The 25,872-nt window shown below is 33.9% G+C and overlaps 1 protein-coding gene across 1 annotated transcript; it reads right to left on the bottom strand.

Moving 5' to 3' along the window:
• LOC140054381 (serine/threonine-protein kinase 40-like) lies at positions 1-25,843 on the bottom strand. The gene is made up of 8 exons (XM_072099359.1): positions 25,683-25,843; positions 23,885-25,201; positions 23,210-23,344; positions 22,353-22,586; positions 16,195-16,363; positions 9,265-9,409; positions 5,845-5,964; positions 1-4,335 (listed from the first exon to the last, which is right to left on the bottom strand). The coding sequence occupies exons 2-8, from the start codon at positions 25,133-25,135 to the stop codon at positions 4,056-4,058; spliced, it is 2,334 nt and encodes a 777-aa protein (XP_071955460.1). The 5' UTR covers positions 25,136-25,201; positions 25,683-25,843; the 3' UTR covers positions 1-4,055.
• Between the last annotated feature and the right edge of the window lie 29 nt (positions 25,844-25,872).

The raw sequence follows: 25,872 nt of genomic DNA, 5'->3' as shown, positions 1-25,872 counted from the left end.
AACTTCTATGTAAATGAATGTTTTTTAATATACAATCATATTTTTCAGAATACAGTAATGAACTAATTAAGTACAATTTATAGTTTTAACAAGGCATATAATTAGCAGTTTTTTCTTAATTGTATTTTCACTTCCGATTTCAGTAGTATTTTAATTTTAACAATAACGGTCTGTAATCAATACTACTTCATTAACACCAGTGAGCCCTGGTTAAAACATACAACGTTATAGACCTTCTAGTTAGGGAATATCTTGATTTTTCTGTGAAAAAATTATTAACAAAGGTTTTTTTGCAGATTCATACTCTATCACATACATTCAGATGTATTAATGTAAAATGTTGAATGGTCAATTAAATAAAAAATCGTCCACTACTACTGAAGAATATTGTAAGACTTTTAAAACTAAGTAACAATAAGTGTATCAATTAAACCTATAGCACTCAAATCACAATTTAAAATAGTTTACGGTATTAATTATTTAAGCTCTAATTGTATGCATTGTGTAAACTTAGCATTGTATTTTAACATGGTACAGCATCAATCATAAATATTAACCGTCAGTATTTTCCATTTTTAATGATATACACAGCATCATGAATTTTAATATATAAATGCGGTCTAATTACAGCATAGGCTAACTCATCCAAATAATAAATTTAACATTGAACTAAATTACGTCTTCAGAAATACATTTTATTTAGGCCCAAATAACAGTTTTAGCCGAACATCAATCATAATTTAATCAGGTTTTAATAGAGTATGTATTCTTCATAAAGATGTACAACAATAAACTTACTAGTTGGTTAGCTAGACGAAATTGTGTGTTTTTTCTTTAATTATAAAATTAATTATATGACATAATAAAAGCCTGTTATGCGTTTCAGACGAAATTAATGGATTCGTCTTCAAACTTTCACAATTACAATTGAACCTCTAATATAAGGACACATTCAGGACCTAGTATCTACTAGGATTTGGCCGTATAAATAAAGATGTATGTCCCTCAAAATCATGAAAAATAAAAATTTATAAAATCCGCCCATTTTGTAGTTTTAATGAAGTTATTCACTTCCACAGAAAAACAAATAATTTGACTACTTTTGGGTTGTTTTTTTTTTCGATCCAATTTTTGGTCAAAAGTAGGCCTAAATGTAACAATTATTTTTTTCAGGAGGGCAATTAAAATATTATGTAATGTTTTCCTCGTTCATTTCGCGGGAATAAGGTTGTCTCTATGGGTTCTATACTGAATTAGTTTATGCTTCGATCGTTTATCCATGTTTTATGATATACCATTCACTAATAAAATGTACCTAAAACTATTATATAATTTTTTTAATTTATTATATTACTCTACTCACGATCCAAAATTGTGTAGGAATATATTCACTCCTTTATGATTTATAATTTGTTTAAATTCACAAACCATGAATAGTAACAATGTGCTTTAAACTATTTCAACCAACATGGCGGTAAAAGGAACTTGTGCTATATCAATCAACTATTTTTTTTCAATAATCAAAAAACCAATCATTATGTCCAATAAATTAATTCAATCAATAGTTCATTGTTTACGAAATTGTTACAAATCAATCTATTTTGTTATAAATAATATTCATCGCTGATTTTTTTAAATCATTATTTTTTAAATTGTAAACCAACAAATAGGCATACACTGTGTGTATCTTCAATCATCCTTTGTAACAACTTATTACAGTATTTAATTATTTAGTATTTAAACACAATAAACAAATAAAACATATATTTATTTATATTTAAAACATCATATTTAGGTGATTATTCTGTAAAATGACCAACTGACATACCATACTACTGGGTGAAGTAAAGTAAATAAATATTCAAATGTGTAGGGCTAAGATGGTACAGTATCTATACAAACAGAAGGGTAAATTGAATAGCTTTCATATCAAGATATACGACAATGATTTTGTCATCCTTTGATAAGGAAAGACTTGGATGAATTGGGTACGACAAAACATGCAGTTTGAAGGAAGAGAGACATTTAGTTAAGAAAAATAGCAGATAATAGTAAGTGGCCATCTAAGCACTACAGTGATGTCCAGACTAGTGGACATCAACTACGCACTAAAGTGATGTCCAGACTAGTGGACATCAACTACGCACTACAGTGATGTCCAGACTAGTGGACATCAACTACGCACTACAGTGATGTCCAGACTAGTAGACATCAACTACGCATTAACAATACATGTTATCTTTAGGAAGTTCACCACACAGAAGCCCTCTAAAGGATGCTGCAAGCGCTTGATAAGTTTAAACATAGCCTACGGCTGACAAGATTTTATTTCCTACAATAAACCCAACAACCCAAGTGCAACTCTTACTTTATAAAGTTCAGTGTCATTAATTTGTATTCACCAGTCTGAAACCAAGACCAGTTTTGAAACAAACAAAAATGTGTGCAATATTGACTAATTTTAAGTGCAACAAAAAATGTACACAGAATTATCTGCAAATACCTCAAATAGTATACATGCAAAAGCACACACCTCCAATAATAGTATGTGTACTACACTGACTCATACAGATTTGTGTGCGCTTCCTATAATTGTGTGTACACATACACAAATATGTGTCACACAACTGCATGTTGCGTAAAATACATACAAAATCATGTGTACACAACACAAAATATCATGTGTACACATACAGAATTGTGTGCACACAACAACAAAGGTGTGTATCACAAACATGAGTGTGTGTGTCTACACATATACAATTGTGGGCCCAAACTACCAAAAATATACATACAAAATAGTTGGTGCACACATTTAAAAGGCACTGACATAACTGACAACTTAAGGGCATCACTGATAGCTTTTTATACCAGTACATGATAATTTGGATTACCAGCCCCCAAAAAATGTGAAAACATGTTAAAGCCATATGCACATACAAATACTTATGGCCATACCCAGAGATAGTATTCTATAATATTAAATATATTTCAGATATATATGGAAACAAATATAATTTGTATATAATATGTAAAATTACAGTATAAGTAATAACAAGTAATGTAGAAGAGTGTATATATAATTTATGTATTAAAGCTAGAGTTTTCACAACACTGTACATCATTGGTGTAAGAACTTATGTACAGTCTAACAGCTATTTACCCAAAAACGGGTATTTATTTTTTATTTAAGTTAATGATGCATGGTTTGCAAAGCTAAAAATATTTTGTACATAAATTAAGCACAATAATTCAATTAATTAATTTATCATTACAGTAAATAATTAAATTATTAATAATAATAATTGTGTACAAATAATATAGTCTTATAAAAACAATGTATTACAGTACTGTGTGTGTTGCTTTTAGTAAATACTGAAATAAAAATCACACATTTGAATTCAAGTACATAATACTAATGTAACAAAGATCTGGGTGGCTATTCATTTCCCACAATTCATTCTACTAGCTACAAGAAAAAAATTATTATTATTTTTATTATTATTATTTACTTTCATGTTTTCTTTGTTCTTTTCCAATGTTTTCTTTAATCATGACGCTATGTACTTCATAGCATAATATGGAAGAAAGAAAAAAACTTTCATTTAATTAATTAATTACATTATTTGTAATAAAATAATGATTAAATTATTTTTGAAATTTAAAAAAAGTGATTCAATACAATGGTTACATTATTTGTAAAAAAATGTATTTAATACACAATGTTGTGGTCACATTATTTGTAATAAAAACATGTATTTAATACACAATGTTGTGGCCACATTATTTGTAATAAAAAAATTATTTATTATACAATATTGTGGTCACATTACTGTATTTGTAATAAAAAAATGATTTAATATACCATGTTTGCAGTCACATTATTTGTAATAAAAAAATTGTTTAATATATACCATGTTGCTGTCACATTAATTGTAATAAAAAAATGTTTAATATATACCATGTTGCTGTCACATTATTTGTATATTGGAAAACAATTGTTTAATATACAGTTTTGTAATTACATTATTTGTATATTGGAAAATAAACCAATATTATTGAGATATAATGTGACGGTGCGTAATCATTTCTGCTTGGGTCAGAGGTCGAGCATCATCTTCAACTCGTCTGATTTGTGGCATACCTATGTGTGAAGTAATTTTCCTAATTGATGCTAATGGCTTGTGTTCTGCTTTCATTGAAAGCTCAGCCTTTTTTAGTTTCGTCTCTAGTTCTGTTGGTTCTACTTGCTGTTCTTCCTTCTCCTCGTCTTCGACTACATCATCGATGTCTGGAACAACTTGCAGTGTATCCTTATGTGACCGCATACTGTTCCTAGAAGCATAGAAAACAACTTTTATAGCTGCTTTATAGTAAAACCAGGGGGTTGAATTCCTGGTAAGGCTAAGGAAAAAGCATTAAGGTTCTCATCAGAAGACCTATCAGCTCTCCCGATAATGGCAGGAGTCTTCTAATAATGGCAGGAGTCTCCTGATAATGGCAGGAGTCTTCTAATAATGGCAGGAGTCTCCCGATAATGGCAAGAGTCTCCTGATAATAGCAGGAGTCTCCCGATAATGGCAAGAGTCTCCTGATAATAGCAGGAGTCTCCCGATAATGGCAAGAGTCTCCTGATAATGGCAGGAGTCTCCCGATAATGGCAAGAGTCTCCCGATAATGGCAGGAGTCTCCCGATAATGGCAGGAGTCTCCCGATAATGGCAAGAATCTCCTGATAATAGCAGGAGTCTCCCGATAATGGCAAGAGTCTCCTGATAATAGGGAGTTTTCGCAATCTTACAAATACGATAACGAAAACGGATACGTCACACACACGTATTCGTTTTTCGTAAGCCAGGAAAAATCTGTTTCGCATGGCAACAAAATATTGAGGCTGCCGTCCAAAATATGACTGCAGTAAATTTGAGCGAAGCGCAGGTACGTGTTGCTTGGTGCTTGGCTCCCTAGGCCTAGCGTAACATCAAAGCGAGTGAGGACTTTAAAAACTGCTATTTATCAAAATTTACCTGGCATTTTAGTAAATTATTTTCAATAAAAGTATAATTATATTATAATCATGAATCATTCCTGATTCAAAATGTGCAAAATAGATCAAAAACTATACTCGTTTTGTAGTTACGAATATGAATGGTGATATTCGTCAACACGAATACGCTTTACGAATATGAAATGGGGATCAGCTCAAAAGTTTCACAAATGTGCGACGTATCCGTTTTTGTTATCGTATTCGTAAGGTTGCGAAAACTCCCTATTAGCAGGAGTCTCCCGATATTGGCAAGAGTCTCCTGATAATAGCAGGAGTCTCCCGATATGTTAAATTCATCATTTCAACTACTCTAGACATTAATAAGAGAATAGAAAACATACCAATATCGGTCCGTAGGATGTTTATAGCATGCGTTGGTTAATAAGTGAAATAATGAGTTGGCTCCACATTTTTCGTATTCGGCAAGCATTATAGATGCCAATATTTTTGGCTTTTTTAATAGCGCCTTCTATGGGGTGATGTATTATTATAGCGCCCTCTATGGTTTCATAAACCTCTCTATATTTCATTTTCCAAAGGTCCAAAAGCCAAATAAGTAAGCAGAAGACTAGTTAGGGTATGTTCAGATCGATCAAGAATACACGTCCCAATATCTACACATGTGCACAATGAACTAACATGACATAGTTTGGTCATCGGTTGATTGCAAATCAAAAGCTTCCTATTGTTCATTTCCCATGGCCTAAATGTATTTAATTTAGTGCTTTAGTAAAAGTACCATACTATTGAGACAGGGTGCTTCTTCATGGAAGCACTTAACAAATGTATTAAACCTACCATATAGATAGAGTATTAGATAGAGCATCGAGTACTTGTGAAGCAGTAAGCCTTCTTGTTGGATCCAACACCAACAGACCACGTATCAATGCACAATTACTCTCTGATACACGTCCATCACTGTGAAATAATAAAATATTATTATTATTATAGTATAAAATACTCAGCAAAAGGAGCTTAAATAATAGAACACTAAAAAGAACCATGGAAAAACTAGTGTATGCAGATTCCCATATTTCACACCATGTAAGCAAGTATTCCAAAAATTTAGTTTAGCTCATCAAATACCTCTTTAGTCTTAAGTTATGTTTTTTAATGTGTTAGGAAAAGTTTTAAAAACATACATCACACATTACAAAGAAACAGTCAATGCATAATTATTATTATTAAAGAGGTCAAACAGCATGTTACAGCAGTTCATGCTCTACATAGCATAGACACCTTTCACTCATACTACAAATCTAATTATAGCCAACCTGTCTTTCTTAATTATGTAAATAATTAATTTATTGAGTGATCAATTACATGCAAGGAAGATTTACTCTTCAACAGGTGGGGCAATGACAAAGGATGGAGTAACAAAAGCATTCATATAGTAAAGTGGTAACTGAGTCACTACCACTTCTTTATCCGTTTTTGACAAAGACTTGCTTCATTCAATTCCTGGATGATGTAAATGTTTTAATTACTTTAATTAATTGATTGCTAACATGAATGAATTTGCCTTTTTAAATTATACATACAGTAATGTAATTGAACCAAATGAGATTATTGCAGTCATGCTGTACTGACTTCCTGGATTCACATTCAAATCTACTCAACATTCAGTTCGAAACAATTTGTATAAAAAAGTATAATGAAGCTATAACGCACTACTGCAAATACACCAAACTGCAAATACACCAAATTTAATGGTGCCTATTCAAACATTCATCGCATTGTGACAGGTTGTAGGAATCGCATACAGACGCAATGGATGATCGTGTGTTTACCAATAAATAATCAATATATCGCAATTTTAGACTTATTATTACACAAAATTCCACAGAGCACTAGATTGGCTTAATTTATACAGAGTGTATACAAACAACTGTGTTTGTATAATGTTTTTAACTTTTGAAACTTTTTGTAGTGAAGTCTATTTTCAGACTTAATAGGAATTAAATTAATTTGGAAACTAACATACACTACTTAGAACTACAGTGCATTAATCATCACACTAAAGTGAAAGTATGACACTAACAGCATTATCATAAAAAAAATACATGAAAAAATTGTCCATAATAATAATAACTCTAGAATCTTCCTATTTTACTGAAACAGAACGACACAGTAGATTATAAAAATATAAGTTTGCCATTTTAATAGTATGGTAAAATTTACTAATATAATATTATTATTCATTTCTTTTCTAAAAAAAATCATTAATATATTTAGAGATTTTTAGTGTTTCATTAAAATTCAAAGTCACTAATTTATCTTGAATGAATACTCTCTGAATGTTACTTGACAGTAAAATATGAATAAATTATTTCTGACTTTATTATCAGTAAACATTCTTCTGAAAATAACCTAAGAATCGTTGTGTGTTGTCAAGATAAACTGAATGTCGAAAAGAAAGCCATAAATAATTTATGTTAATTATAAGTTACTGGTACATCATTTTGTGTTTTAGTTTCTTTATTTCTTCTTTGCACGTCAGTTTTATTACCTAATACCAAAAATAAAAGGAGAAGATACAACAGTTCCGTTGGCGGCGTAAACCACATCCGGGTTACTATTTGCCTACGCCTGAAGGTGGCGCACTTCTTTTTCGCTAGAAGAAGTGCGCCACCTTCAGGCATGGGTAAGGTAAAACTATCTATAAAAATGCAAACGATGATTATTTATCAAAATGATTATCAAAATATTAATAATATCAAAATTAGTAGAGCACAGACGCGAGAACACATCAGATCATCACGATCCATCCAAACGTTGAATTAGACGGGAACCATATCTAGAGCCCGCCGTCGTTCGGCTGCTGGATTCTTACGCGTCCATGAAAGCACGTCCGCGTTTCCTATCCTTCTATATATAACAGTGTGTACTGTTGATTCTTTACCTATTAATATTCTTTGCTAAGGTTATAAGATAAAAACATTTTTCAAACCCCCACATTTACTGTTCTTTTAAAAGGTTATTTCTGTGTTTAATACAATCCCACTGTATTTACGTTCAATTAGCTAGAATGCACAACGTACATTACCTCTGGTAAACACTGAAATACCCATTGCCTTAAGTATTTTGTGATGAATTTAAAATGTGTGAAATCTATTAAAACGTGCTATTAAATGACATTAAAACTTCCGAAAATTGTTAACTTGAGGGGATTACAGTAGAACGTCTGTATTTTACATAGGATAAACCCTAACCCTATGTATACTTGACAATTTGACATGTACAAGTTTTTAGTTGGTAAACATCTGAATTATATTCAGTGGCGTATACGATAAGTACGAAATAGTAGCGGCAACAAAGTGGCATGCCAGTTCCTTCAACTTTAAAATTCCATCAACACTACTTATCTATATAAACACAGTTGGATGTTCCTTATTAACTACGGTACATATTATATTCATGACCGATAGAGGACAATCAATCAACAAAAATACTAAAAGAAATCAGTTATTTTTTAATTTAAAAAACACAAACTTGACATAACTTTTATCATAATTTACAATTAATTCTCTACTTCCAATGTTAAGATACATTAAATTATTAATGACCAATTTTAAAACCAAATTGAACTGTAAGAAGCCTAGGGATAATTCTATTATTAACTGCACTTAATATCCGAGACTTGCCTAAATTAACCTAATATCAACAACGAGGTCAGTAAATTACAAAAATAGTTGAATATTAATGCTTTGCTATTATTTTTTATCCTATATATCCTCCTTGAGACTACTTGCAGCCTTATTTAATGAAAAATAATAAATTACAAATTTGTAAGGCTTAAGAAATTTGCAAGCATTTCATAGGAAGACACAAATTAAATTGATCAAAAATGTGAAAGAAAAAGAAAATGACTTGAAATTTAAGGTACAAGTACAGTCTATTTCCTTAAAGTACTGTACTTGACAAGTTTCTAGACTTTTACGTTCAATGGCATTAATAATACATACCATGTAGGCTCATATATGATTTATCTTGCTAAAGAAGAGCAACAATAGGTAGGTAAATTTAGAGAAGGGGTCTAGTCAGCTGCAGTTCCTATGTTTAAAAGGTGAAAGGGAGGCCTTTTCTATGAATGGTTTTTCCGTTTAAACTACCGACAGAAATTATTGAAAGGAGGTGTAAAGTTTGTAGAAAATCATATTATTTCATTAGTTATATTTAGTTATTTTTCAAACACACTAAAGAATTGAATTATCTTACTTTGGAATTGAAAATTCTGCAGCCTTTATTTTACGGAATAATTCATCTGGAACGATATCGTAGAATGGAAACTGACCAAACAACATTGTGAACAGAACGACCCCCAAAGCCCACATATCACTTGGCTTTCCAAGGTATGGTTTACCTGAAAAAAAAAACCAATGGTTTTACATAATATACATGACTAGAATTACTTTACTTAACAATGTTATGCCAATTTCAAAATTAAGCAGGTAAAACTGTTGTGCAATTTGTATCTTTCACACAAAATGACATGCATTGAATTGAATTTTTAATTTAAAAAACACAAATTCTATCATACTGTAATTCACAATAAATTCTCTATTTCCAATGTTAAGAAATGACATGCTTGGGTAATCATCAGGAATAGTCCTGAACAGGGAGATGAGCGCCCCTGCCCACCGATGAGTTTCGGGATCCCTTTGACCCGGAGGGAGAGTACCCGTCAGGGTCCCTACCAAGGGTTACAGGTCCCAGGTTTTTAGTTGTTTTTAAAATTAATTAGTGTTCCATGACCTTCTCATCAAAATTAACGTCTCTCATTGTTGTGCTATGCCAACATAATGTCAATGACGGCGAAATGTCCCCAATAATGAGGATAGCTATGCAAACAAGCAAGCAAGTAATGCATTGAATTGTAGATTGCAATGTGAAATTAAAAGCCTTTTTCCTGTAAATATTCTTAATACGAAAAATGTTTCTGAGAAAAATAGTGGCAACTGAAGTACTGTAAATGGCTAAACTCTATATCGGGCAATGGTAGGCATACAGATGTATGATCATCTCTCTGTACAATATTTTTGTGGCGATAAATTTACCATTTGCAAATTGTGAACACAATTTATTTCAGTTCAAATTGTACAAAAAAAAATATCAGAATTACTTTTTGTAAACTCCATAAAATTTAGTCAGTTAAAAATCTGGCATCTCTGATTATAGCCTGGGTGCAGTACAAATTTTGCGGGAAAAAAGTATAGGAAAAATTTTTCTTTTTTTTTCTGATAGAGTATACCATATACAGTAGAATGTCAGAAAAAAAAAATCCCCAAATTTTTTACGGCACTTTTAAATTTTGCCCTATATAACACACACAAATGCCTATTAACACACACAAATACCTATATAGGGGATAGGGAAAACCAATTCACGTTTTTTTTTACTTGGAGTTGTGTTATGATGATTAAAATTAGCTGAAGCTTACTTTAATAACTACTTCTCATAGTAGTTGATAAATCGAGTCGATAACAATTACATCATCATGCCAGAATCCAATATGGCGTCCAATTTGGTGGAAAAAACAGGGTATTGCTAAACCCCCGCAAACCTCCTAAAAAACATAGCAAACCCCACCAAACCAACATAAAAGTGATTGAATCATGTAGTATACAACCCACTGGGTGTATCCATGTTAAAAAAAATTAATTTATACTGTTAACTACTTATATTTGGGGTAAAACATCATTTTTTGGTAAAAAATGATTGATTGATAATTTTTAACCAAAAAATGATGTTTTATCCCCAAAATAAATAGTTAACAGTAGAAATTTAATATTTTTTTTAAATGGACATACCCAGTGGGTCATACACTCCATGATTCAATCACTTTTATGTTGGTTCGGTGGGGTTTGATATGTTTTTTTGGAGGTTTGCGGGGGTTTAGCAATACCCTGTTTTTCCCGCCAAAAAAAAATGGCATGATGATGTCATCGAGTTGATTCATCAACTACTATTCAACTACTATTCATCAACTACTATTCAACTACTATGAGAAGTGTAGTTATTAAAGTAAGCCTCTACTAATTTTAATCATTAAAACACAACTGCGAGTAACAAAAACCGCTAATTGATTTTCCCTATCCCCTATATATAGGTATTTGTGTGTGTTAATAGGAATTTGTGTGTGTTATATAGATATAAATTTTAAAAGTGCCATAAAAAATTTTCCCCAAGACCCTGGGATGGGGATTTTTTTTCTGACATTCTATATGGTATACTCTATCAGAAAAATCAACAAAAATTTTCCTATACTTTTTTCCCGCAAATGTGTATATTATTGTTCTGCACCCAGGCTATTACTGATTTATTGCATGGAGACATAATACTATAGAAACTGACAGACTAGCTGTTAATACCATCAAAACAAAACCCATAAATGAGTAATTGATTGTGATTAATTAGTTGGCATTGATGCTATTAAAACAATAAGGGTGTATGAATGACAACAGTTTCACATCAATTGTGAGTTTTTCCATGAAAAATAAACTTTTCAATTAAAATTATTCATTTCATTATTATTATTCATTATTCTATCTACACATATTATTAGTTTAGTATAGTCAACTCTGTGGACATGTTTAATTAATTCATGGAAACTCTGGAATGGAAGGTAAAACCTGGTAAACCAGGGGTTCAGAGCATAATAGGGCCTGTTTCTGCTGCAACTGCTCAAAATACAGTATAAATATACGGTATTTTCTATACGATTGCCATTCATTTATTTGGTCGATAATTAAAAGTCGCAATAAAGGAAGTTTTATGTCTCACTTTCAACAGCCTAGCCCCAGTGATAGAGATGTTGTGAGAGCACAGAAAACATCGTAATGGGGACAAGTAATTCGTTCCCTCCCCGAGTTATTGTCTTTTGCAATGTTGTACTGCTTCGCAGGCTCTTCAGCTTTGAATTTACTTGCTTGGAGACAAGTGTATTCCGTACTCCTGCTGCTTTATTTTTTTAGAAATGTCTTTATAAATGTGGTTGTCCCTTTTATTACCTTTTAGTTGGCCGGACATCTTAGCTTCCCCACCCCCTTCTTCCCCACACAGATTTATATAGTAAATACTGTGACGTCTTCGCTCCACATTTTCGCCGAATATATCTATACACGTGTGTAAAACCGCTGACAGCCACAGAAAATAAAAACATGTTGACCTCATGTCACAGGTAAAAAAAAATACGGTATTTTTTATTGGCAGCAGAAAAGGGTACAAAAAATATGGTATAAATTTGTAAATAAATAAGTAAGTAAATAAATTTTGTGGGGAAAATACGGTATACAAAATACAGTATTTTTTTTATGAGCGCAGTTTCTGCTGCCAAAAAAATACGGTATATATACGGTATTCAAGAAATACCGTATAAAATACGGTATTTTCTTGGCAGCAGAAACAGGGCCTTACAAGGCTAAATTAAAACAATGCTGTAGTGTATCAGTATACGTTACTGTCTGTATTTATCAAACTACCAGAGTGTTTAGAATATCTCCCTTTTGTAATTAAGTCAGTGAACTCTCCCAATAACAAACTCTTTGAAAAGCAGACTTTGGTTAAAGGCTAAAAAAGGAACAATTTCTTCTTTACCCTTCACATATTTTCAATAGGGTTGGTGAAATTCAGTCCAAAATACGCAGAATTTTTTCCAAAATATGTAAAGTTGAGGGCGCTATACTAATCCAAAATACGCGAGTCTTTCCAAAATACATCGACTTGAGGGCGCTATTCATTTTCCAAAATACGCGAATTGTCCAAAATACGTAAAGTTGAGGGCGCTAGTCATTTTCCAAAATACGCGATTTGTCCAAAATACGTCAATTTGGAACCGCTTGTAATTTTCCAAAATACGTCAACTTGAGAGCGCTATTCATTTTCCAAAATACGCGATTTAAATAATTACTTTACTTCTTCTAACCAATTATTGATATTATTTTAATTACAATACCATATGCTTTTTATTATTATTATATATTATATGAAATAACTATTATGTTAGATTTCAGATTAGGTAACTTATTTGACCATAAGTACTGTACATTAAATTGAAAGCGATGTTGGTCTGTCGAGCTCGGGAAAAATATCGATTTTTCAGATCACCAAATACAGTCAACTCTCCCAATACCGGACTCTCTGAAAACCAGAAACTCTCCCAATACCAGACTTTTTTTGAGGACCAAAAGGTCCCAAATTTATATTTACCATTAAAAACACATTCCGAATACCAGACTTTCCGGAAAACCAGACTTATTTGGCCGGCCCAAAGGTGTCCGGTATTGGGAGAGTTGACTGTATATAACACATGCCCATGACTATGCTTAAATACTATACGTACATGCTGCTTTTGTAGCCGGTTTATGCCTCATTTAAACTAGCTACGTCTGGCAATGCAATCGTACATTGTTCAGACATTATTAATGTATATTATAGGCACTGTCTATTGACTGATGTTGGCACATATTTGTTTTTATTCAGTAATAAATGATTACATTGAAAAATAATAATTGGCTACTCTATGACATTTTATTTACAAAAAATTCTGCCTTCCAATACTTTCATTTATAACTAAAATGTACTTGTTTGTTTTACTCTAAGAAACTTTTTTTTAATACATTAAACTGTAATTCTACCTTACACTTTCAATATGATACATTTGGAAAGGCTCTCGTATTTTGGAAAAAAGTTTGCCGCCCTCAAGTTGACGTATTTTGGAAAATTACTAGCGGTCCCAAATTGCAAATTGACGTATTTTGGACAAATCGCGTATTTTGGAAATGAATAGCGCCCTCAATTTGACGTATTTTGGACAATTTGCGTATTTTGGAAAATGAATAGCGCCCTCAAGTTGACGTATTTTGGAAAGACTCGCGTATTTTGGATTAGTATAGCGCCCTCAACTTGACGTATTTTGGAAAAAATTCTGCGTATTTTGGACTGATGTTCACCAACCCGACTCCATATTTTGCAATAATATATACATGTACAACTTCAAATATAATTTAAGACTTTCCAGAAAGCCAAACATATGGCCAAGGATTTCGAGGAAGGTTGATTGCAAAACCAAAATCAAGCCACCCAATCAAATATCAACAAGTTTCTGTTTACACCCAATGTACAGTATAGTACTGTAGGTTATTGTTATGGCAGTGGCACATTTATTAAGGATATTCTTGCAGTAATGAGGGACTTTATGGTTACCTCAAAGTGGAATTTTTTGGATCAGATATTTTCTTCTGAGAAAGTTTATCTCTTGGTCATGTTTCATCACTACTTCTAAAATTCAGACATATTTTTTTTTTTATTTTATACAGGATGCATCCAACAGTAACTCGCCAATTACAGGATGGATAAACTATTTTATAGTTTATCGTGCTTGTAAACTAACGCCCGTATTCTTAAACCGGACTTTAGTCGTAGTTCGAAGTTCGACTTGGAAAAGTCGTAGTTCGAGCTATTACTTCAAATTCGATTCAAAAACGAAGTAGTCGAAGTTTGCAGTTCGACTTAATGAAGTCGAGCTTTTAGTCGAGTTGCACACGTCTGGGTAACAAAGGCTATACATTGGCCAATGACAAGAGAGTATTTGAGGAGCAGACGAAATTTTGCGCATTGATATCACTTTCCATTTCTTACAACACTTTTTACGCATCAGGACTATATACATGAAAAATAATTTTAATCGTTAATTATTAGAACAATATCAGTATTAATTTAACAGTGAAGTATATTTGATTAACAACAAATAAAATCTTCAAAATATATTTAGGAACCATGGCGGTACGGTAACTTTTATATTTTCTAGGCCTCCAACAAAGTATGATCGCCACGAACCACGCACTTCATAGCGTGACAAGAAAGCGCTAGGCCCCCTAAACATTCCATCGCGTGGTGAATTGCCGCATCTCCCATTGTCGCTATGGCGTGACGTAGCTCAAGTCGGACTTGCGCGAAGAAAATAATGTAATTTGTATACAGTTGTAAATAAAGATGATTTTCATTATTATAATTTATACCAATGTATATTTAATTAAAGACCCCTTCCCTGCAATTTTGGACGTTTTTTGGAAAATAATACATATATATCACTTTAAAAACATTAAACCATGTCATTCCTTGTCTTAAATGTACGTTTTATGGTAAATTATGATAAAAAGTGAGAAACAATGCACTACCTAAGTAGCTCGCGGCGATCGACCTCTCGTGGACGGTCTCAGGCCTAGCCTAGCTAGGCTTAGTTTTGTAGGCCTAGCTGGTAAACATCGGTAACGTACGAACATCGTACGCTAGCTATATACCTAGCCTGACGTTGTATAGTTGCTGCATTAATTGTCTTTCTATTTTTGCCAGACTCCGTTGATACAAATTGGGGAAAACCCGGTATTTTCGCTGAAAAGTTAGGAGTCTTCCATTTGTTTTGGCTTCACGATCGATCGAAAAGTGGGCGAATTACAGGTGAAAAACAACAATATCAATCCGCGCGCAATGCATTTTGGGATTTATAGCGGGCCGCTATAATTATTAAAATCGATTTATTTTTCACATTTTTAACCGTTTAAAGACGAAAAAAGTTATCGCAATAGGACCATATAGTATTATTTTTACATTAAATATAGTTTGTGATCTTAAATTAGATCTAAAAAACGTAGGGAATGGGGCTTTAAGCTAATATAAATATAGATATTTCATTCTTCAATATCTGGCCAATATAACAACTCAATGACTGTTACGTTTTTTATAAACATCGTTTAAAAAACATTTAGTCGACCATTTAGTCTGCCCCCTCCAGGACTAAAAAAATCGATCAAAATCCGTCTCGATTTAGTCGAGGTTGGCCTGATTTAGTCGGTGATTTAGTTGAAGTTCGGTTTTTGAATTAAAATGACGTCATTTTTTTAGTTTTAGCTTGAACTACCACTAAAGTCCGGTTTAAGAATACGGGCGTAAGTCTCCTTTGTGGCTTAAGGAGTGGAGTTTAAAGAGCTGCGAGTTCAACCCTGGAACTAGATCAGGATTGAACACTGGACTTTGCGATTGGAAGGCAAGCATGTTTAACACCAAGCTAAGACTCCACTTTTAAAATATAAACTAAAAAATACCGTATATATTAAATATTGCATAAAATACTGTTGCCTCATGACTTACCACTAAGAACATCAGGACTGATATAAGCAGGGCTTCCCCTTTGATCTTTTAAAAGATCTTTCTCGGACACAAGATGTTTACCTAGACAAAAATTTGTTAAAGTGATTCGGTGAGTCTTCTTGTTTAGAACCATATTTCCTAGTTTTAGGTCACGATGCACAATGTTCTTCTGCAATTAAAAAAAATATATAAAACTCAACACAGAATTAAAGTAAGGAATTACATACTGTACTGTACTGTACACATAATAATCTATAATACTCTAAAGTAATACATGACTATGTTACCTATAAAGGAAACAGTCAATTCCCAAATCAAACAGTTTCAATTTTATTTATGTAACATACAAATCTACATGGAATTAGGAAAAGCTTTTTGATTGATGTTTAACAAAAAACAAATATCATATCAAGTTCAATATAGGTTTTAATGGACCATAAACAAATTCAATTTAAAAGCAAGGAAAACTACAGACTTATCGCATACAACAAGATATGATTCATCTACCCTCATATTGCTTAGATTAAACAACAAATATTTTATTGAAATATTTTTTTTTCTTTTATATTTGTACCTGTAGTTTGCTTAATAATAACATTTAGTATAACATTGCATCTAATGGAAAAATATAAATCATACTGTCAAATTATAGAAACAGGGCTCATATTCGGAACATGATCTCAAAATCGCGTCAAGCATACAGTAGCTCATCTGCGAAAGTTCCGTATTTTTTAGTTGTATGAAAAAATGTCTTTGGCGGGATTCGAACCTGCGACCTCTCGCTTACAGGGTAAAATATCTTGTTCGCATGCTATTACAATTAGGACCCTCTGAACTTAAAAGCTTGAAACTATTCCTACTGTATCATACTGTCAATATCACTTCTACATTACAGTAGGAACTTGGCACAACATTGAATTAATGAATAATCTATACATTTGCTCGATACTGTACAGTTGGTTTCCAAACAGACTACTGTAGTTTAGGACCAAATATTCACTGGGCTGCTGTTATAAATAAATAGTGTTCTAATTGTACAAATAATCAATTGTAATAGAACTTAAATAAAAATAGTAATATCAACATTGTAATATTTGTATTGTTGATATATAATTTATTTTTATAAAGAAACTAAAACAACATCTTTCATTTGAAACACCAACAGTAGAGTTCAACTTCATAAGGCTATTTTTGTAATTGTTAGTCAATGTTCTCATAAAAATGAATGACATGGTCACTTTCTAATGCATTTTAAAATAAATATTAATGAACGCTTGTTACTAATTTTGTTTCTGCTATCTAATATTATCTGAAGATAACTTGGTAAATTGCAAATAAGGAAATATGACGAGGTAGCTAGTTTGATGTAATTTACAGTGTTTACTAGGTTTCCTGGAAACTAAACGAATTTCAGAGATACGTGAATTCTATATTCTAAATACATAAAATTGACATGGATAGACAAAGCCATTAATGCACGTGTCGCAAGGTGCGCTACGATGATTACACATTGAAACAGAAAGCAAAGTGAAATCCTGCCACATGGTGATTAGTCATTGCGGTTATGTAATAACTTTCTCAGTTTGTAGTGTACGCGATAAAAAAAATAAGTTCCTGCTTGTAGACAAAGAGTTTCTTTTTGTCGTTTCATAGTTAAATTCAAAATATCGACAATGAAACAATGTTTACATATTGAATCAAATAGGTAAATAACTGTACATTTACGAAAAAACTGTTATAAGTTCTGTCTACACTATGAAACTAGTTTGACAAAAAAGTGTGATGTGCCAAAATATGGTAGTGATCACTCATTAATACATATATGGGCACATCACATATTTTGTCAAATAAAGTTTGATAGTACTTAATAAAACAGAGCTTCAGAATGCATGTTTCAAACAGTTATATTAAAAACCCCAATTATCACAAAAGAAAAAAATAATTTCATGAAAACAACTACACAAGTTAAAATAAAGTACCTTATTAGGTTTGTTATTATTGTTAATGTCCGATAATTCTACAAAGGGTTTTTTTTTTTTAATAATTGTTACTTTTCACTTTTCAGGTACTAAAATTTCCAATTGGGATTATACAATCTATGGTCTTTTGAGTAATCATGAAAAATGCAAGTGGTGAGGGAAGAAGGAAAGGTTGATCAGTTATACAGTTTTATTCAGAGATGGTGAGGGAAGAAGGGAAGGTTGATCAGTTAAACAGTTTTATTCAGAGATGGTGAGGGAAGAAGGAAATGTTGATCAGTTAAACAGTTTTATTCAGAGATGGTGAGGGAAGAAGGGAAGGTTGATCAGTTATACAGTTTTATTCAGAGATGGTGAGGGAAGAAGGGAAGGTTGATCAGTTATACAGTTTTATTCAGAGATGGTGAGGGAAGAAGGGAAGGTTGATCAGTTATACAGTTTTATTCAGAGATGGTGAGGGAAGAAGGGAAGGTTGATCAGTTATACAGTTTTATTCAGAGATGGTGAGGGAAGAAGGGAAGGTTGATCAGTTATACAGTTTTATTCAGAGATGGTGAGGGAAGAAGGAAAGGTTGATCAGTTATACAGTTTTATTCAGAGATGGTGAGGGAAGAAGGGAAGGTTGATCAGTTATACAGTTTTATTCAGAGATGGTGAGGGAAGAAGGGAATGTTGATCAGTTATACAGTTTTATTCAGAGATGGTGAGGGAAGAAGGGAATGTTGATCAGTTATACAGTTTTATTCAGAGATGGTGAGGGAAGAAGGAAAGGTTGATCAGTTATACAGTTTTATTCAGAGATGGTGAGGGAAGAAGGGAAGGTTGATCAGTTATACAGTTTTATTCAGAGATGGTGAGGGAAGAAGGGAATGTTGATCAGTTATACAGTTTTATTCAGAGATGGTGAGGGAAGAAGGGAAGGTTGATTAGTTAAACAGTTTTATTCAGAGATGGTGAGGGAAGAAGGGAAGGTTGATCAGTTAAACAGTTTTATTCAGAGATGGTGAGGGAAGAAGGGAAGGTTGATCAGTTAAACAGTTTTATTCAGAGATGGTGAGGGAAGAAGGGAAGGTTGATCAGTTATACAGTTTTATTCAGAGATGGTGAGGGAAGAAGGAAAGGTTGATCAGTTATACAGTTTTATTCAGAGATGGTGAGGGAAGAAGGGAAGGTTGATCAGTTATACAGTTTTATTCAGAGATGGTGAGGGAAGAAGGGAATGTTGATCAGTTATACAGTTTTATTCAGAGATGGTGAGGGAAGAAGGGAATGTTGATCAGTTATACAGTTTTATTCAGAGATGGTGAGGGAAGAAGGAAAGGTTGATCAGTTATACAGTTTTATTCAGAGATGGTGAGGGAAGAAGGGAAGGTTGATCAGTTATACAGTTTTATTCAGAGATGGTGAGGGAAGAAGGGAATGTTGATCAGTTATACAGTTTTATTCAGAGATGGTGAGGGAAGAAGGGAAGGTTGATTAGTTAAACAGTTTTATTCAGAGATGGTGAGGGAAGAAGGGAAGGTTGATCAGTTAAACAGTTTTATTCAGAGATGGTGAGGGAAGAAGGGAAGGTTGATCAGTTAAACAGTTTTATTCAGAGATGGTGAGGGAAGAAGGGAAGGTTGATCAGTTATACAGTTTTATTCAGAGATGGTGAGGGAAGAAGGGAAGGTTGATCAGTTAAACAGTTTTATTCAGAGATGGTGAGCAGTGTTCTCCCCAGGATTCACATCAAGCGTCACGCTCCCCCCCCCCCCCCACGAGGGGGGGGGGGGCATTCCGACACTAAGTACTTGAGTCACAGCCCCACCATGGTTGGGGCTGTGGCGAAGCGATTTTTGGTAATTTACACCCTAGATGGCCGGAAATGGTACTCTCGCACATAACATTTATGTTGAATGACACCTCTGGTTTGGCCGGAAATAACACTTATAGCGCGCTAGCAAACAACAAAACGATCGTAGCCAACTTTTTCCGCCGGTAAACATACGCGAAGAAACATTTTTTGCGTTCATTACGAACGTCAGGGGGAAGCCCCAATGAAAAAAATAGGCCTAATCTATTAGCCTACTCATCAGTAGGACAACTCTAGTTGGCCGGAAACGAAACTTTATAGCGCACTAGCAAACAGTAAAACCATCGTAGCATACTTTTTCCGCCAGTAAACATACGCGATAAAAAAATGTTTTTGCGTTCAATACGAACGTCAAGGGGAATTCCCCGATGAAATAAAACTAGGCCTACTCATGAGTAGAACAACTCTGTAGTTGGTCGGAAAGACACTTCATAGCGCGCTAGCAAACCGCACGATCGTAGCCTGCTTTTTCAGCCGGTAAACATACGCGATAAGAAACATTTTTTGCGTTCATTACGAACGTCAAGGGGAATTCCCCGATGAAATAAAAAATGCCTACTCATCAGTAGGACAACTCTGTAGTTGGCCGGAAAGGACACTTCAAAGCGCGCTAGCAAACAGCCCGATTGAGCCTACTTTTCCGCAGGTAAACATACTGTACGCGATATATGAAGAAAAAAATATGCCTCATCAGTAGGCAACTGTAGTTAGCCGGAAACGACACCTCATAGCGCGTTAGCAAACATTAAAACGATCGTAGCCTACTTTTTTTTTCCGCCGGCGGGTAAACATATGCGATAAAAAAAACATTTTTTGCGTTCAAATACAAACATCGGGGGCAAGTCCCGATGAAATAAAACTAGGCCTACTCATTAGTAAGACACCTCTAGTTGCCCGGAAATAAGACTTCATAGCGCACTAGGAAATAGGAAAACATTCGAAAGAGAGACATGGCAGTAACAAAACACGTGCTTACATCTCTCGGCGGCGGCCGGTGAAAGCACCATGTGACATACAGTATCGCAGTACTGATATCACAATACCATGTGACATCCCTTGTCACTCGACTTTCTCACGAAGTAGGTCCTAAAACATTCTAGCACCGATGTACAAATGTACTTTAAGTTAAGTGAAATAAAGACTTTAGCGCACTAGCAAATAGGAAAACGATCGTAGCCTTCTTGAATGTATTATACGATCAAAGCAGCTAGCATTGAATTGCGCCTAGAAATCATTTGATGACGTGCGTATGTTACCAACGAAAGATAAATCCCACCGATAGAGTCGATTAATTCAGTGTGATATTGAAAATAATAATATCATCGATATTTATTTTTAATACACATAACATTTTTACAAGAAAAACAATACAATCAATCATTTACTTTATTTACAATATACAAGTTACTACACTTTAGACAACAGCCAAATACTAGAGATCGAAAGAGAGACATGGCAGTAACAAAACACGTGTTTACATCTCTCGGCGGCGGCCGGTGAAAGGGAGTCTCAGTTTAGCTGTTTAACACTTTGTTACGCAGTCTTTTGTTTTTCGTCTAGTGGTCATGTCACGTGTCTCGTATGCATTAGGCTCTTTATGCATGCCGCGCCTCAGCTCTAGAAAAAGTACCGTACCTGCCTGTTAATCTATTTTTAGATTGTTGTGGTTGATATTTTTAAGCGTCACGGATAAGGTTTTAAGCGTCACGGCCGACCGTAAAGCGTCACGGTAGAGAACCCAAGCGTCACGGTACCGTGACGCTTCAAAGGCCTGGGGAGAACACTGGTGAGGAAAGAAGGGAAGGTTTATCAGTTAAACAGTTTTATTCAGAGATGGTGAGGGAAGAAGGAAAGGTTGATCAGTTAAACAGTTTTATTCAGAGATGGTGAGGGAAGAAGGGAAGGTTGATCAGTTATACAGTTTTATTCAGAGATGGTGAGGGAAGAAGGGAAGGTTGATCAGTTAAACAGTTTTATTCAGAGATGGTGAGGGAAGAAGGGAAGGTTGATCAGTTAAACAGTTTTATTCAGAGATGGTGAGGGAAGAAGGGAAGGTTGATCAGTTAAACAGTTTTATTCAGAGATGGTGAGGGAAGAAGGGAAGGTTGATCAGTTATACAGTTTTATTCAGAGATGGTGAGGGAAGAAGGAAAGGTTGATCAGTTACATGATTATGCAGACTAAAAAAAACAGCAAAAAAAGAAATCAAATATGCAGTCAGTAGGCTATAGAAAATATAACATTTCATCTTTCACCTCTGGAAATTATTTGTACCATCAAACAATATAAATATTCATTATTTGTAACAATACAAACTAACATACCTTATGAAGACTTTCAACGATACGCACAATATCATAAAATATGACAATTGTTTCTCTCTCACAGAGTTTCTTTTCTCTTATGACATAGTGTTGAAGGTTGATGTATTGCGGTGTAGTTGTGCTAAAATCGTGAGCCACTAAACAGTCAAGAACGAGACACAACCGTTGCTTGTAACTACCAACTAGCTTCTTATTCTTAGTTGTATCTGTATGCTTTGGTACAAAAGCTTTGTCCTGAGAAATAAACAAATAAGGCAGTAAAGTTACAATGTTAATCATTTGATAGTTTGTGTCTATTTTCTTATATTTCTTCATCAAAATATACAGTAGTAAAAATAAAGAGATCACATTAATCTATTTTATCATTTTCAAGAATCTGATGAGCAATTGTGGGAAAGATATTGACGGCACTTGACAAGTTAAGCTCTGTCTACTCTACCAAACTAGTTTGACAAAAAAAAGTGTGATGTGCTCAAATATGGTAGTGATACTGTATGACGTCATCATGTTCATATATGGGCACATCACATTTGTTTGTCACATAAAGTTTGATAGTGTATAGAAAGCTAGCTACAAAGTGGGAAAACGTGACATTAGTATTGGAGGATGAAGCTGAAGAAATTATTCCAAATGTTATGTTAATTTAAAAAATTTCATTTAAAATTAAATATTAATTTTGTGTTATTAGTACTACAGTATACAACAGCAGTAATTGTAAACAATTTGTTTCCATGTGTTTACTTTTCTGTCATGTTTTTCTAAAATAAAAACATTTTAATGTATGTACTAATACTATACAGTACATTTACTATGTGAATATTGTAAAGAAAAAAACAAAAAGAGAACAGAATTCCCACCTGGAATAATCCGTGATGATGAACTACTCCTTCCTGGTTATGTAGTAGTGACAGTAGGGAATATTCCGTATGGAGTAACATCTTTCCCTGACGTTCATCATCACTTGTTTCTTTGGTGTTAGACATTGTCAAAATCTGTCAATAATATAGGTTTTTTTTTATATATTATAATCAAATGGAATTTAATAAAAATGCATTTTGGTCATCTAAAGTAACAAACCACCAATGCCATAAAAAGGTGCACTGTTACTACTGTAAAATCCCTCCTTTGGGATACAAAAAATAAAATTTTCTGTGGAACAAAAATGATAGTTTTTCTTACTTTAATAAATTCTCTGTTCAGTGGACACCTACAGAGACACACAAGTCTAGAAAGGATTCTACTGTATATTCTCCTCATTCTTTTCTACTCAATCTCAAAACAAAACTTTGAGAAATGTTCAATGTGTGTCAATATAATCACTTTGTGAAATTAATATGAAACCACCTTCAATTTCAAATTTTTAACTTATTTCTTTATGCGGTACCGTAATGACAATGCAAAAAGTATGGTGTATACTGTACTTTGTAATTACTACTGAGAGCCATACTGTAATTAATATAGATCAATATAAACGTACGAATTTAGTAAATTGAAAAATGAAAGAATGACAAAAGGGTGTATTCTGTTATTACCTTTATACAATAGAAATTTCTTGTTCCTTGCTTCCTAGCAAGACATTGAACTATACTTTTAACAGGCGATGATCCTAGTCGTGGGCCTAACAAATATGGCCCAGCTTTTCGAAGCATCTTGAAATTAGTACAGTCATCTGTTTGTTCTGGAGGATCTGGTACTGAACTTCCCGAAGGTGGGCTAGAAGAATTTACAGTTTCGTTGAATGTTACATGAAGGGTTGAGGCTTTCTGTGCAGAGGCTAAACTATGAGTTTCATGAGATTCAGAGAGATTGGCTGGGTTGGAAAGCATTGCTAAAGACAAGGAATGCGATCTGGCTCTTCTTGTTATTCTGGATGTTGATAGATTATGATGAAGATTCACCTCCGGAACCCTGGCATTGGCAGGGGGGCGTTCATCTATTAGAGTGTCGTGACTACTGGAACTTTGCTGCCTCAACTGATGAGGTATACTGGATGAGCTGGTTGATGGTGCGTCACCAGAGTTTGGTAAGCCTTCATTTGTAGATCGGAATTTACTTTGGCAGCGAGGTGGAATTGCTGATCTATGTACACTTCTTGCAATATTGTAAAAGGGATTTTCATTAACAGTCATTGCACTTGACTTACTGGAGAGACCAGAAAACGATGCTCTTCTTGCTGGTCTCATACTTTGAACAGGAATGCTCTTGTTTAATGTACCTGGTGGTGTAGTATTGGCAAAAAAGATGCCATTCTGAGGAATTACAGGACTCGGACATGGAATAGGAGAATATAAAGGTGATTGCGGCCTACCCGAGTGAGACATTCGACGAGGTATATGCAAATTACTGCTGTGAGAATTACTTATTCCGGTCACAGTTGTGTGAGAACCGACTGCTGGGCCAGACACTGGAATCAATACCGTTCCTGTGCTTGGTGATGGGTTTAAACTAGACACTGAGATCGCTTGTCTGTATGTAGTTGTATTGTGATGGCGACCTAAAGGCTGATTGTATGGTACACCTGCTGTTAAGAAGTGGGCACGTAATGGTGATGATGGAGAATGGCAGGGACTCATCATGTAATGCTGGTGTGAATGACTGGATGGCAACATCATCTGTGAGGAATCGGTCTCTGGTGAATCTGGATTTGACAAGGCTGGGATTAGTGATGGTCTGAATGAGGTTAGATGATCATAGTATGGTACAGCATTGTTTGGAGTAGACTGTTGAGAACGTCGTCTTCGTGTCACTGGTTCTTGGTGACTTACTGTAGCCGACCTCTTCATGATGTTTCAGGGAATATATACAGTTTATTAAGATAAATTAAATATGGTCACCTCAACATTATGGCACTGAAAAATTAAGTATTAAAAAGTCTTAGCATATAGGCCTAGTTATAGTTTTAATGGTTAAGTGTTTTTAGTTAATTAAATTAAGTTTTTTATTATCATTTATTAAATAATTAATACTAGGCCTTAGGCCTAGGTCTAGGCCTACACAAAACACAAATTTAAAAATAAAAGGAAAAGATCCTACAAATTAAGTTTAGTTAGGGGCCTATTATAATTTTTTTTAGGGTAATAGTAGTAGGCCTCTAGGCTAAATCCATTAGAACTGTGCCTAGCCTGAACTAGGCCCTAGGTAGCTAAGCGAACAAGCCTTGGAAACCGGCTAAATAGTATATATATAGGCCTAGTAGGGATCTACGGCCTATCACTTCTAGGCCTTTAAAGCTAGGCCTACTACACCACCTAAATATTAGACGTTGCTTCTCCTTTTTTGTGGATCTGTAAAGATTTGTTCACAACGTAAATAATTACACGATTTACTTACCTGTCAAATAAACATTATCAGAGCCAACACTGTCTGACAACAACTGAAACACAAACTAATACCCAAAATGTTCAGCAGATCAACAGAAAAATGCAAATTAACGAAACGTCATTTTATCACAGCTAGCGTTGTTTTCCTGCTGAATTATGTGACACCACAACCTCGATACGCTAGCTCTATATCTCCTCAT

This window comes from Antedon mediterranea, chromosome 7 (assembly GCF_964355755.1).
Source record: "Antedon mediterranea chromosome 7, ecAntMedi1.1, whole genome shotgun sequence".
Lineage (NCBI taxonomy): Eukaryota > Metazoa > Echinodermata > Crinoidea > Comatulida > Antedonidae > Antedon > Antedon mediterranea.
This window is presented reverse-complemented; position numbering and strand designations above follow the sequence as displayed.